The sequence below is a fragment of the Aythya marila genome (assembly GCF_965140915.1).
Source record: "Aythya marila genome assembly, chromosome: 20".
In the NCBI taxonomy this organism is placed as follows: Eukaryota; Metazoa; Chordata; class Aves; order Anseriformes; family Anatidae; genus Aythya; species Aythya marila.
The window spans coordinates 7,745,961-7,760,245 of record NC_139061.1 but is presented as its reverse complement, the minus strand read 5'-3'; the positions used below and the strand labels follow the sequence as shown (position 1 = coordinate 7,760,245).

At 38.4% G+C, this 14,285-nt stretch overlaps 1 protein-coding gene across 6 annotated transcripts in view; it reads left to right on the top strand.

Annotated features, from left to right (window-relative positions):
* NCOR1 (nuclear receptor corepressor 1) overlaps positions 1 to 14,285 on the top strand; it is a 65,694-nt gene that overhangs the window by 8,550 nt on the left and 42,859 nt on the right. For 4 of the 6 annotated variants that reach the window (XM_082776175.1, XM_082776176.1, XM_082776171.1 and 1 more), the window contains exons 2-6: positions 5,413 to 5,590; positions 7,499 to 7,638; positions 8,700 to 8,895; positions 10,542 to 10,724; positions 12,602 to 12,715. In XM_082776175.1, coding sequence (XP_082632301.1) covers positions 5,483 to 5,590; positions 7,499 to 7,638; positions 8,700 to 8,895; positions 10,542 to 10,724; positions 12,602 to 12,715 — 741 coding nt within the window. In that variant the 5' untranslated portion in view covers positions 5,413 to 5,482. Of the gene's footprint in view, positions 1 to 4,959; positions 5,081 to 5,412; positions 5,591 to 7,498; positions 7,639 to 8,699; positions 8,896 to 10,541; positions 10,725 to 12,601; positions 12,716 to 14,285 lie in introns of all 6 variants that reach the window. The other 2 variants (XM_082776172.1, XM_082776173.1) reach the window with 1 other exon arrangement.

Here is a 14,285-nt window from a genome sequence, read left to right as displayed (position 1 = left end):
AGTTTGAGGTGGTCAAAGAGACAAACGCTGTTGTACTTTTAGAAATAAACAATGTTAAATCATTTCCTTATCTGAGGAGCTCGAATTATCGCAGGGCTAAGTGTGTCCTCCCAGCTCCTGAAACTTCTCACTGCTTTCCTCATCTAGGTATCTCCAGACCCAGCATTTTCTTTTTTTGGTTCTTAACTCCAACTTCCCCTGTATTTTATTTTTTTTTAAATATTATCCATTTAACACTACCGGGTTTCCCCATCCCTTGTATGTTTTACCACAGAGTCCAGGAATGTCAGTCATGACCTGGGACGCTATAGGAGAAGAATGGATTGAGTTATGAAGCAGAGAATAAAACATACTTATTTCTGACCCTTCTGATTGTCTGTATTCAGTGAGACAGACGATCGGCCAGCATGGTTGGCAGCTGTATGAAAGTATTCGTGACCTAACTTTATCTTTGTCAGACATTTAAGGCAGAATTCCAAAGTCTGTAACAGTTCTTATAAATGTTTATATGAGAAAGCTCTGAAATCTGCAGAAGGACACGAGAAGATGGTATGAAAATACCGGTCTGAAAAAACAGAGTCTTGCCTTCATTGAGTGAGCAGAAATGGAAGCTGATTTCTTGTGTCGTAGTTTGCCAAGGATGCTAAAAATGAAAATGAGCAGCCTCTGGTCTGGCGTGGGAGCAGGAACTGGTGGAAAGATCGGAGAGGCAGCGAGAGCTGGTAGCAGTGAGCTGTACAGGGGGATCCGGGTTGTGTCTGAGTAGAGGAAGACAAGGTTTGTCATGACTAATGAAAAGATACAGCAGTGAGAAAAGCCTGGACAAGGTTGTTTACAGTCTCTATTCACAGTTATAATTTGATGCAAGAAGAGTGCCATATTTAAATGTAATCTCAATGTATGGAACCTCGAGAAGTGACAGCAGGGAGGTGGCATTACCCTCCCTGACCAAGAAATAGGTTTGTGAAGAAATTCTGTCTGCTGGATGCACGTAAGCAACTGCTGGAGGTAGAGGCAAATGCTGCTACGTGTGAGGTTGGAGGGTGCCTGCACCTACAGAGCTGAAGTCAAGTGCATGCATCCACAGCTGCAGAGTTGGGTAATAAAGCAGAGATCAGCAGAATGTTGGTGGTAATTCTACAGGCAAATGCCAGCACCGCCACCCCCCTGCATATGACAGAATGTAAATATGCTCATACCAAGAGATCAGCAGATAAGATGGGATCTGCAGGGCATGTAAAGAGGTCAAATTAGGAGAGCGTGCAGGCACGTCTGAGTGCCTGTGACAAGAATAGGAGCTTGAGAGGGGAGGGGAATGCTGCATTTCAGCGTCATTTTACATGCTCTTGTACCACAATGTCATTCTTGTCCTAAAAGGAGTGAGATCTCCTACAGGATCCCCATCCTTTAGCTCCTGCTGCACCTTTGCAGTGCCAGGGTGTAGCCACGTGCCTCCTCTGCTGTAACGCCCTGCTTTCTTCCTCTCTTCCTCCTGTCTTATCGGTGCCTTCCCATGTGGCTGAGGGTGGGGGATAAGGCAACCCCCACTTACAGCTTCATCTTTCCTTTTTTTTTTTTTTCTCTCTTCACTTCCACCTCTCATTGACCACAATTATAGCCTCTAATTGTGTTTCTGTTGCCTTCTGCTGTTGGTAATTTTTTGTTTGTTTGTTTGAGGTTATGGTGCTACAAATGCGGTCATCCTCCCAGTTCTCAGAAGGCCATTAGACTAAATGTTTTCATGTGTATTGCATAGACTGCTTAGACTATGGGATGTGGGCTTGCGTTAGTGTCGTTGGATGCATGAAGGACATTTGTGCTGGTACGCTGTGTCCCCCTCCTGTCCCTCATCTTTCTGCTTTTTCCACTTCTAGTACAGAATCTGGAGAGACAGTTAGGGCCTCTCTTTGCTGCTGGATGAGTGGTGATATTTAAAAATTGAAGAAATATGCAAGTGCACATATGTTATTTTTTATCATTTCCTTTTGTTTTTAACTGCCTTAAAAAAGGATCGTATTAATCTAAAATTATATTATTTCCAGTGAAGTTGGCTATTTTAGTATTTATTTCTGTTGTTACTATAGTTTGACTTAGTTATTCTCAAGCATAATCACAGGGAAGTAAGAATCTGTAGTTTGTGGTCCATGCAGTTTGCAAATTCTGACATCTTTGTCTTGGTGATCCCCAGTGATCATTTTTGGGGTTGCCAGGGTCATGGAATATGGAAGATAAATGTTGGGGCACTCCTGGTTTAAAGATGTTTGCTAGTCAAGCTTTAAGGTTTTAAATTGTTTCTAAGAAATTCTGAGCTGTTAAAACTTATGGCAGGTGTACAAGTATAAATTTTGGCTAGGGCTGAATACTGCATGAAGAATTTGAGGGATATTTGCAGTGACCCAGCTGAATTACTCTTTCCCTCCTCCTTCTTTGGGTAAAACTTATTCCCTAGATAAGCAGAGGGATTTCATGTGTCTGCATCACCAGTGTCTAGGATCTGTGATTTCCTAACCATAGGCAGGTGTGAAGATTTCAAGACTAACAATTGTAACACAGACGTAGCAACCTGCACACTGAAGCTGTTGTGAATGGAGAAAAAACCTTTGCAGCATCATACAAGTGAGCGTGGACTGAACTTTCAGCACCTGGGTTAATGATCAACTTGCTGGTTTGACTGAACACAGAGAAAAGAAGATGCAACGTGACAGAGATGAACTAGAAAGGACCTTGAATCGTGTAGTAGTTGGCCTATATTTATATGTTATTTTCAAGTGGCTGTTCCTCTGATCCTCTGCGTCTCCGGATTCTTTAGATCTGCTTGACTTGCCAGCATGCCAGGGAAGAGGAGAGGAACAGGATGAGTATTTACTGGTGCTCTCCCAGAATGTTTCTGGCTCCCTTTGCCTCCGCGTGGGCGTCCCAGAAATAGAGAAGGTTTGGAAGTGGGTTGAAAAGGAACAACTGAGCAGGCTAGGGGATCAGTGTGGAAAAGATAGGACTAAAGGGATATGAAAGAAATCTACGGAATCACGTGTGCAGAGGAAAAAAAAAAAAAAGGAATGAGATGTTTGGTTGTTCCAGTGCCAAAACTGGAGATAGCAGATGAAGGTAGCAGGTCCAAAGCAAACAAAAGCTGGTGGTTTCTCATGTGAAATGTCACTAAGCTGTAGAAGTGCAAAGAGCAGTTGTGAATGCTGAGAACTTAGTCTGGTTCAGAAAACAGCTGGACAAACCAACAGAAGAGAAAGCAACTAAGAAATCTGAAACAGAAGGGCTCCAGCTCCAGGAGTCCCAGAGTCACAAGCTGCTATAAGGCTGGAGAACTTGTTGGGAAAGTCCTGCTGTGTGCTTGCCTTTCCTCTTTTAGATTTTATGCTAATAGCATGCTATTGATCATTGTCAGTTACAGCTTATGGGGCTAAAGGAGCTTTGATCAAATTCAGTATTACTGTCTGTGTTCCTCACTGAAGTTTTTTCAGTGTATCAAGCATAAATATGATATTAAATTCAGTCAGACATCTTCCATGCATTTATGAAGACTGCATATGACAGTACAGGGCTGGTGAGACAGTACAAGTTAAGGCATCAACAGTTCATTAAACTAAGATTTGTACTTCTGTCAACTGAAATTGTTTGAGTATCCTTCTACCCTGGACCCAGTTACCCATTTAATAATAAAATGTTCTCCAGCCTTTGATGGGAGTAGTTATCACATTAGCAAACATTTGATCAAGCTGACAGTTAGCTGTATGCCAAAATTTTATGTGGACTTGCATGGAAATTGAGAGAGTAAAATCAGATGTTTTCTTTTTGCTGTAGCTTGGACTCAGGAATACATGTGAGTGTTCAGGTAGCTTGCAGCTATGTAGCACGATGTATATTACCCAAAATTGCTTGCTTGCTGACGTTGTTTCTTATTAAATGGAATACATACAACTCAGATTTATTAGACCGTCATATAGTTTGTAAAGATGTACTCTAATGAATGCAGTGAAGAATAGTAAATGTTAACGATGAATAATTCTTTATATTAGAACTTGCCACTGGGATGTAAATTATAGGTACAGTATGAGATGTAGAGGTACTATATAGCACACAACTACTGATTTGTAGTATAGCTTTGAAATCAAAGCTGTAAGCTTTTCTTTAATTTTTCATACCTGAAAATCAGGCTAAAATTTATAATCTCTGAAACCTAATATCTGAAAAACAGGTAAATCTAAATTTCTCTCATTATTCTGATAATCCAATCTATAAAACTTTATTTCTTAGGTGGAAAAGAAACTAATCAGGACAGAAGTGACAAAACATGTTAGATAAGCTTTAAGATTTATTTGTATAGCTTTCTGTGTCTGATCCTTCCCTGAGCTGATTTTGTCTATTGACTTTTAATGGAAAATCCAGTTGAGAAGTGTAACTTTACATGTGGTGTTTGTGAAAGATTGCAATCGAATACACTTCGAAATGAAGCCACCTAGGCAGGGGTCAGCAGGTACTTTATTTGAAGGCCTGGTGCGTCTGCCAGGCACTGGACCAGAGGTGGAGACCAGAGATGGACAAGAGGTATAGGTAACTTCTTCTGGTCTTCATCAGATGATTTTGGCAGCTGAATCTCTATATAGAGCTTCATAGATAGATGCTTGGACTTCGTTAGTGAACGCTTTTTTCAGTGTTTAAATCTTCCTCAGGTCAGTGTACATTTAAGTGTCCACTGTTAATCTGCAGCTGAGAATGCAATAGAGGCAGATCATTCGTTGAACATCAACTGAGCAGGATTGTTCTAAGGTTTCATAGTATATTTAGTTGCTGGCATCCCGTATAGGAAGAACTGTGATGTCAATTGAAGTAGTGTTTTTTCCTCTTAGTTCCTTTTTTTACTAAGAACTGTCTTTGTCAAGTTGCTGTTAGATGGTGGTAATACTGTATGGCCTGACTAATGCATTGTGGTTTAATGAACTGTAGGCGGCATCGAGTCAAGCAACCCTAAGACTACCTGAAAGTAGGAAAGAGTTCATAGAGTCCAAAAACTGTAGAAGAAACGAAAGTGAACTTCATGTTGTGCTAAAGAAACTTACTGTAAATTGTGAGTCCATCTATAGACTATTATAACCTCTTTAACACCTATTTAAGTGACCTACTTTTCTTTTAAAATCCTATTAATTCAACTGGTAACTGGTAAAACGATGTTTTCTGACAATATAATACTCAAATCTTTGTGTGGACAATGCTGACATGTCTGGTTTTGAGCCCATTTAAGACTTGTTAACATGTTTCAGACTAGAGTAACCTATTAAATAAATACATCAGGAAAAAGCTTTTACTGGTAATGGTTGTTTTGCTTAGGTGACTATGGCTGTAATGTATTGTGAGTACATCTGGTACTTCAGTGCTTATCAGTGATCTTTTTTCCTTTAGGCGGTTTCCTAGAAACATGATTGCTTGCTGGTCTTGATCTCACAGCTTTGTGAAGACTTCTTCTCTGATAATGTCAAGTTCAGGCTACCCTCCTAACCAAGGAGCATTCAGCACAGAACAGAGTCGTTATCCTACTCACTCTGTCCAGTACACCTTCCCTAGCACCCGACACCAGCAGGTAAGCCGTCATTAGGGTTACAGTTTTTATCAAGAGTGTAATTCAGATGTTTGCTGTGCCAAATGGGATTTTTTTTTTTTTTTAACCACTATAATACGAGCTGTTACACAGATCTCCCCAGTCAGTTTCACCTGGGCATACCAGTCTGCAGCTGCTCTGTTTTCACATGAACAATGTTGTTTGTACCCTTGAAGTTTGGCTCTTGCATCAAGGCTGATGGGTGCACTTATTCAAGTATATTCCTCTTTAAATGAGGGTCTGACTATGGTGTAACTTCTGGAAAGTATAATCGGTAGTAATGTACTTCTCCCTGGCTCCTTCCTAAGTATTAACTTGAAAGGATATAATTACCTGTTGAATTATGCCTTCCTGCAGTGCTCTAGCTGAAATTACTAAAATCCTTGACTGCAATTTTGGCTTTTTAAAGTTCAGTTTTTGCTTGTTCTTTTTTTCTTTCCCTTGCCTGATTTCTTTTTACATAGACTAGTATTAAAAATACCCTATAAAGTGGTGAAGGTAGCCTAAATAAAACCCTATAGCTTGTTGTCTTGACAGTATTTCCTATTATTTAATATTTGTGAATGTAGTAAAACTAGTGATACTTCTTAAAAAATTAGCCTGTCTTGAAGACTGTATGTTGATACTCTTGTCTTCTCAATATGTTGAATCTTTTTGATTTTTTTCCTCTTGGAGATGAAGTTGAAAAATGAAATGTAAAAACAAAAAAAAGTATTGAAGTGGCAAAGGAAGTGTTTTGCCTGCTTAGGAGACCTACTGCTAGTGTTGTTTAGATAAATAATTGTTTTCCCTGCCTCCCCTCCATCTTTTTTTCTAAAAGCACTGGATTTTATTTTTTCAAGATTATATATGTGACACCTCTTTGACTTTTTGACAGAAAACTGAGTTTTGTAATTCTTTGTCTTTATTGTGAAGAATTAATATAAATTTCCTTTTTTTTTTTATCACTGGTTTCTCCTAGTTTGAATAAATTCATAGAAATTGTATTCATAAAGTTTTGTTTTAGCTTTGCTTTAATATAATATGTTTAATCATCGTACTGAATGTGTCCAGTGTAAGTGTGGCTGAGTGCATGTGCAGTGATAGCAATAATTTTCCAAGAATATGCAAATAGTCTGTCTACAGTCACTGTGCGTTTAATATGAATGCAGAATTCTGAGCCTCACAAATCCCTAGAGAGGGTGGGCTCTTAGAACATTTGTGGGCACTAAATTTGTATGTGGAATTGATTTCCTGTCAGGCCCAGGAGTGTTCCAAGAAGGTAAGAAGTAAACCCGTAGTTACCTTTCTGTCCTTTAAGGAGCATTGGGCTGGATTATCTATAAGCTGATGCAGTACTTGACAAAATATGTGTGCAAGGCAGAGAATGTGAGTCTGAAATATACAAAACTGTACATCCCAAGCTTTTTCTGAAGCAGCTGTTGTAGTGCTTCCAGGCAGCTGTGTTCTGCTAGCCACAATTAGGGGAACAGAGTTTTAAGAATCTCCTATTTGGTATTTGGTCGTTTTTACCAAGCATTTATTCATAGAGTGTTTTGGGTTGGAAGGGACCTTCCAGTTATATTCAATCCCACAGTGAATGCCAATGACAATGATGTTAAACAGCACCGAACACAGTATCAGCCCCTGAGTATCGCCGCTCATCACTGGTCTCCACTTGGACATTGAACTGTTGGGTGCAACCATCCAGCCAATTCCTTATCCACTGAGTGGTCTGTCCATCAGATCCGTGCCACTCTAATTTGGAGACAGGGATGTCACGTGGGACAGAGCCAAATGCTTTGCACAAGTCTGGGTAGAGGAGGTCGGTTTTTCCTCCCCTATCTTGTTTAATTGTTGTACCTTCTGTACCTTTTGTTTTTGTTAACACCTGAACTGTGTTTCACTTAGGAATTTGCGGTTCCCGATTATCGTTCGTCTCACTTGGAAGTCAGTCAGGCAACCCAGCTCTTGCAACAGCAGCAGCAACAGCAGCAGCAACTTCGGCGCCGGCCTTCTTTGCTTTCTGAATTTCACCCAGGCTCTGATAGGTTAGGATACTGTTGTTTGCTTGTTTGTTTTTAAATATGTGAAAGAGAGTCTTTTATGAGTCTGTGCTTTCTGTAAAGTCTAATTTTAACTTTTGAATAGAAAGGTTTTTGAGTTTCACTGTTTGATTAATCAGTGCTCCATCGTTGAACACTGGAATTTGATTGTTGTAGGACTGCCTGGTATTAATCTGCTTTGTAATTCCTTAGTCCCTTTGCTTTAACTGCATGCTTGTTTCACAGAAAGGAAACGAGTCAACAAAGCACAGTTTGTTTCACTCTCCCCACAGAAAGCTTCTAGGACCTTATTACATACTGCAAACTTCTTGATGTTTAGGCTAAAAGTATGTAGAGTTTGTATCTTTGGATAACTTAATCTCAACAAAATTGAGGTAACAAATGCAAAAATCATTACAGTGTGAATATTGTCATATTTCCTAGATCACACTGGGAAAAAAAATCTTAGGTTTGCATATTCAGCAGGTAGTATTTGTGTGTCTGGTAAGAAAAAAAAACAGTGGAGCTATTTGGGTGTTTGAGTTGTGAGAATTGTAGAAGACAGAAATGTGACTTTTAAGCACAGATGACTACCCTACTTTAGCAAGAGATACTTTTTCTAAGTACCCTTTTAGTCTGGTGCATCATTCCTGTCTCTGTCTAAATAGATGCAGCTGATCTGGGTCCAGTAGGTTAACTGAGAAGAAGTGTAGGGACAACTACAGAGAATTGCTGTCATTAGTGTCAGATTGGTAATATCTTCTCAGTAAAATAGGTTACTTTACAGTCAATATTCATGAATGTTCAAATGCGCAGTAATATTACATTACATATCTGCTAGGAGTAAATTCATATGCTGCGTGAGTGCTAGCAGTTTATTTTGGCTATATCTGACATTAACGGTTATATTTTTGAAGATCATACTTAAAAACATTTGTCTGCCTCACTGATTAGAAAGAGTTTTGCTAAATTGCATTTAATGTATGTCTGGAAATTGTTGGTGAACAGAAAATGGTTTTCTTGTGTGGAAAGTGCATATTTTAATAGTTTATTTCTCTGTTTACTAGGCCTCAGGAAAGAAGAACTGGATATGAACAGCAGTTTCATCCAGGTCCATCTCAGACAGATCATGATTCACTGGAATCTAAGCGACCACGTCTTGAACAAGTTTCTGATTCCCATTTTCAGCGTGTCAGTGCAGCTACTGTCTTGCCTTTAGTACATCCTCTGCAGGAAGGGTTGAGATCTGCAGATATTAAGAAGGTGAAGGCATTTTCTGTTATAATACTGAAGGTGTAACTTCCTGTGTTGTGGTGAGCTAATCATTTTTTATTTTCCTTAGGTAAATCTTACATCTCCTTATGTTCAGTCTCATGAATTTTACATGTTACCACAAACTGTAGTCATGATTTAGGGTGTTACTCGTTCATAAAAAGAACAAGAAGATAAGTCTGTCAAACACAGTACAGAGGGTGGAGTTCTGAGTAGCTACTACACTCTGAAGTTGTTTAAGCCTCAATTGCAAAGTTATGATAGCATAGTATATAATAGATAGCATATGAAATATTTCTACTTTTCAGTTAAAACTGCTGGCAAACACATGCAAGTCCATTTTTTTCTCTAATGAATAATTTTGCTGGACAGTCAAAATACATCCCTCCTGTCCCTTTTAAGCATCAGAAATGAATTTGCTAATTTACGTAATGTTAATGATACCTGTCACTGTCTCGTTTTGGATAAATCTAGGGCAGTCTAGTTTGGTGTGGATATTTTCTATTGCAGATATTAATGTATCTTAAAACTAATATTGAATCTCTTCTCTCGCCCACTCACCTAAGCAGACAGGCCCACATGCCAAAAAGGTGGAGTGTAGGGGCCATGACATCTGATGTACTCATATCATTAAAGAAAAAATCTACCATATGGACTCAAAAGCTAATAGGCATCAAGTTTTTAAAGTAGAATACTTATATTGCCTTGTCTTTACCATTCATTCTATTGTGTAAGTAAACCATATGTGAAATAAAATTATGATAGCATGTGATTCTTAGTAACTTGCTGTACTGCGTAACAAAGATAAGAGCAAAGGGGGGGGGTTGGAGAAACCAAATTAAGGTATGCAATGTTAACATGCTTGCATGTAACTGAATTTTTATCCAGGCACTACATACAGAAATTTGCTGTCTCAATAGAAATATAGCCCAGTGCTCTCTTGAGGAGAAGTGGTATTGGGACACAATATTTTGGTCAAATTTGGCTTGATTGAGGGATGTGTTTACTGAGCTAGCATTTGCCAACTAGGTAGTTGTGGAGCATGATATTCTAAGTACATACACAAAAATAAGGTACAACAGTGCTGACATATTTCGACATGTTCCATGTTCTAATGTTGTTTGGAAACAGACAAATAGAAACATGATGAAAAAGAAAAGTCTTTCAAGTCATCACTCTAAGCAAATGCAAATAACCCAGAACGTACTCTTGACAGGCTATTCGCAGTTATGTTGAAGAATATCCTTATTAGTATGCAGGCAGAATATTGAGGATTAGCTCTCAACCCTATATTTAAAAATAAAAGTTACTATTTACATTTTTGAAGATATATTGTATATTAAAAGGGAGATGTTTTGATCTTCATGATAAATATTGAAATGTGCTGTTAATTATTTTTAAAGGTAGACTTTGAAATTGTAGTATCATAAATGGGATGTCAGTTAATTCTAAGATATTAGAGCACTGATAAACTGAAGTCTTAAACTATCTCTCTGTTACGGAGCTACCTAAGCTATAGATAACTGGAAATTCTTGTTTAATTCATGCATGCTAGTTTGTTTACTGAACACTCATTTGCACGTTATTAATATAACTGATTTTGTTCAATTCTGCCCTGCCTCCTGTCTCCATGAAAGGACCCTGCTTTTGGAGGAAAGCATGAGGGACCATCATCTCCAATTTCTGGTCAGCCTTGTGGGGAGGACCAGAATGCTTCGCCTTCAAAGCTGTCGAAGGAAGAACTGATACAGAGCATGGACCGTGTAGATCGTGAAATTGCGAAAGTTGAACAGCAAATCCTTAAACTGAAGAAAAAGCAAGTAAGCATAGCAGACACTACTGTTGTTTTCTGTCAGTGAAAAAGGTGGGGAAAAACTTCTTGTGGTGGTGAATTTTTTGGTTACATGAACCAAATGAACCAGTTAAAAAGGGAAGGTTGTGTATGTGATTTTGCTAGAACATTTAAATAGATTGGGTGTGATACAGTTTTGAACTTTTTTGAAAATGTGAGCCAAGTAGGAATGCCAGAAGCAGATGGCTTTATATTTTAAACTCTTTCTTGTTAGATGACTAGGGAAACAAGGGTGCTGTGACTGTAATTTCGGCTTTAAAGATGACTACTGTTTAGGGGATGGCTGTTGTCTTCCTTCTTTCACACTCTGTGCAAGGGGATAATCTCTTGCATGCATCTCCAAAACCGGTGCTTGTGCAAAAGTCCCTTGATCATCTTTCACAAAGACAAGAAACCCTAACATCTGGAGCAAAGGTCACCTTCAGGGAAAGTGTAGTAGGAGGAGTATAAGTAAACCGAGCAGAGAACTAAAGGGAGAAATAACACTTTTTAGTATGGTCCTGGCTATGCCTCACAACACAAAACTGCACTTCAGTCAGCAGGTGCAAAGGCAATGTTTGTTAACAGTATTTGTTGCCTTCCCCGTAGATGTGGCTAACTAAAACGACTCTGCAATCTAGGCATCTGATACTCACTGACTAAAAGTCCTTGTCTGCTTTTTCTGACTTCCAAAGATCCGGATAGGAGTAGTGCCAGCTTTAAGTCTTGTTAGTGGGAACTCTGTAGGAAATGACTGTTATGATGTACGATTTGTAATCTGTAGGTCCAGGGTAACAAATGTGTGACTGTTTAGAGCCATATATTTTTTATCATCTGGAAGCATTTAATTACTTCTGAATTTTAATGACCTGTAAAATGACTTTCAGTAGAAAAACAAAAAAGGATTTCACTAACTATTTGACTCTGTGTTAAGGGTGCTGGATATTTTTGTTTGCTTGCTTATTAAATTTTCCACAAAATCAGCACGTCCTTTTGATTATGCATATCATCTGTGAAAGTACATTTGGGCATGTTTGTACTGCTGGACTTAAAGAATTACAAAGTTGCTGTTGTTTTCAATAACAAAGCCTGCTTATTATGGCATTCTGCAGAAAATATTAGCTTTTGAATTCTTACACAAGAGTATAGCACACCCTAGCCAGTACTGTAAGACTGTATGGTTCCCTTGCATCAAACATACCTTATTGTATGTTTGTGGTAGGCATGAATGAAGGATATTTGCAGTTTAAAAATGAAGAGTGAACTGTATTTATTTGAAGTGAAAGCAAAGCACATTATTATAACAGTTAGGAAGATTATAATAAGGTATTTTGCTTGCTTGCTTGATATTGTAACAATCTGTGAACTTCAGTACACATGGAGTGGTTCCTGTTTACTGCAAAGTATTTTTCAGTGATGTTTTCTGTATTGCTAGAAGGATTTTTGTACCTTTTAAAAAAAATAAAAGGGTGATAATAATGACCCTTAGGTATCTACATTGTAGACAAACATGTATGGGGCTTATTTCTTCTGTGGGAAGGCAGGCTTTCTCTGAAGTTCATGTTCTTGTTTAAAGTTACATAGTGCTAACATACACTGCTACAGTGGCCTTAAGTGTCAAGCTGAAGCAAGTCTGACTTAATGCAAGTGAATCTAATAAACAGCTGGTTTGGTTTACCAGTAGCACAGAATGGTCATGTTACCATCCCCATGGGCATTAAAACCTTTCAATTCGTACCTTGTCGGTTAAAAAAAGAAATAACAGGCAGTGCAAGCCGTTGATCGGATGCATATTTTATCTGGTGACTAATTACTGGTAAGGGTAGCATGGTGCGGATGGCTGATTTTCTTTCTCTCGTTTCTTAGCAACAACTTGAAGAAGAAGCTGCTAAGCCTCCGGAGCCAGAGAGGCCTGTCTCCCCTCCTCCAGTGGAACAGAAGCACCGCAGTATTGTCCAAATTATTTATGATGAAAATCGGGTAAGCGTGCTTTTCAATTGAATGAGTGTAGTAGCGAGTCTTACCGAATGCACTAAAATTCATTAGTTCACTCCTGAGAGGCGATTTTTACTACTTGTATTTTGTTCATTTTGGCCCCCACCTTCATTTCATTTAAAGAAGTAAATGAATTTTTTAAATGAAAGATTTCTGCACAACATTTTTATTCTTGATCGCAGGATCTTCTATCTTACAAACATTCTAGGGAAATGCATCTATGATTCTCATCTCTAGACCTTTTGTGTTGATGTATGCATGTACATAATGTTTATATAAATGTGTGCGTGCGTGTATTAAGAGTTCAAAACAACTTTCTGTTCTCCTCACATAAATACTAACAAGTTTGGCTGAAGACCCATCATTTAAATTAGCCGAAGGAGAAAACCTGCCTTAAAATCATATAGTCACCTTAGAAGACTGACTTAAGCTGAGTTTTGTGGTGGGTAGCAGGCAAAATTAGTCTGTATTTGAAAAAGTCTTAACGGGCTGCTGTGGAGCTCTTTCTCTGCTAACCTTGTTTGCAGGTGGCTTATACAAGAGAATTTTGAAGTTACTGTTGCATTCTCCATGTTATGTATGTGCCGTTAGGTAGGGAAACCTGTTTCTGTATTAATCAAGATGGAGTAATGTGTCAGTGTGTACTCATCTATTAGCTGCTTCTGTGTGGCTCTTCATATATCAATCTATATAGCAAGGGAAGTACCAAGCTTGGTGCATTTGTGAATCCATTTAGCAGTTGGTTTGAGCTCTCATTATCAGGAATTACATGTACTGTAGAATGGCAGCATCAATGGGGCTTAATACAGATATCATGCATCAGTACCTACTCTCTTATTTTAAATGATTGTTAAAGAAAGGCTAAGCCATTTGTGTACACAGTACTGGTTTGGTATCTTTTCTTCTGCAGTTGTACAAGAGGACAGTCCCCTTGGCAGCTTTCATCTTCAAACCATACAGTTTAGGATAATTACTTCTAATATTAAACTACAGTTGGCTAAAATTTGATTGAAGTAATAGGGCTGGAGTTCAGTTTTAAATGTTTTCAGACCAAACAAACCATTCTAGCAGGAGTATAGTATAATACTGCCTCGATATATAATTATTTTGTACAGCTGTGAGTTCCAAAGAGTATCTAAAGATTGAAATTACAAGTAAAGAAGTTAGAACTTAGCAGAATGCTTTCTAATCATAACTGCTTTATGGATTAGTTTTTCCTATGTTTTTCTCTGTAGGCATCTACTCTTAGGGCTAGTGTGTACAGCTATTAGTGGGAAAGAAGCAAATTTGAATTAGTATCCTGGATCCTTTCAGATAGCCTTGTCTGCTGACAAAGGGCTTTGGAAGATCATACAGGCTTGAAATGAATTTGGGCAAGCCAACTGTCTTATCCAGTGCTGCCTCCTTGAAGTTTGGAATTACTTTGGAGTATTTACATAGTGTGAGTGAAAGAAGATCTTTGGCATAGTTCATAATATGTGTATGTACATGTTGATTCACAATCCCAGACTTTGCAAATGGAGAATTTTAGTTCCATTTTTCAGAGTTATACTCT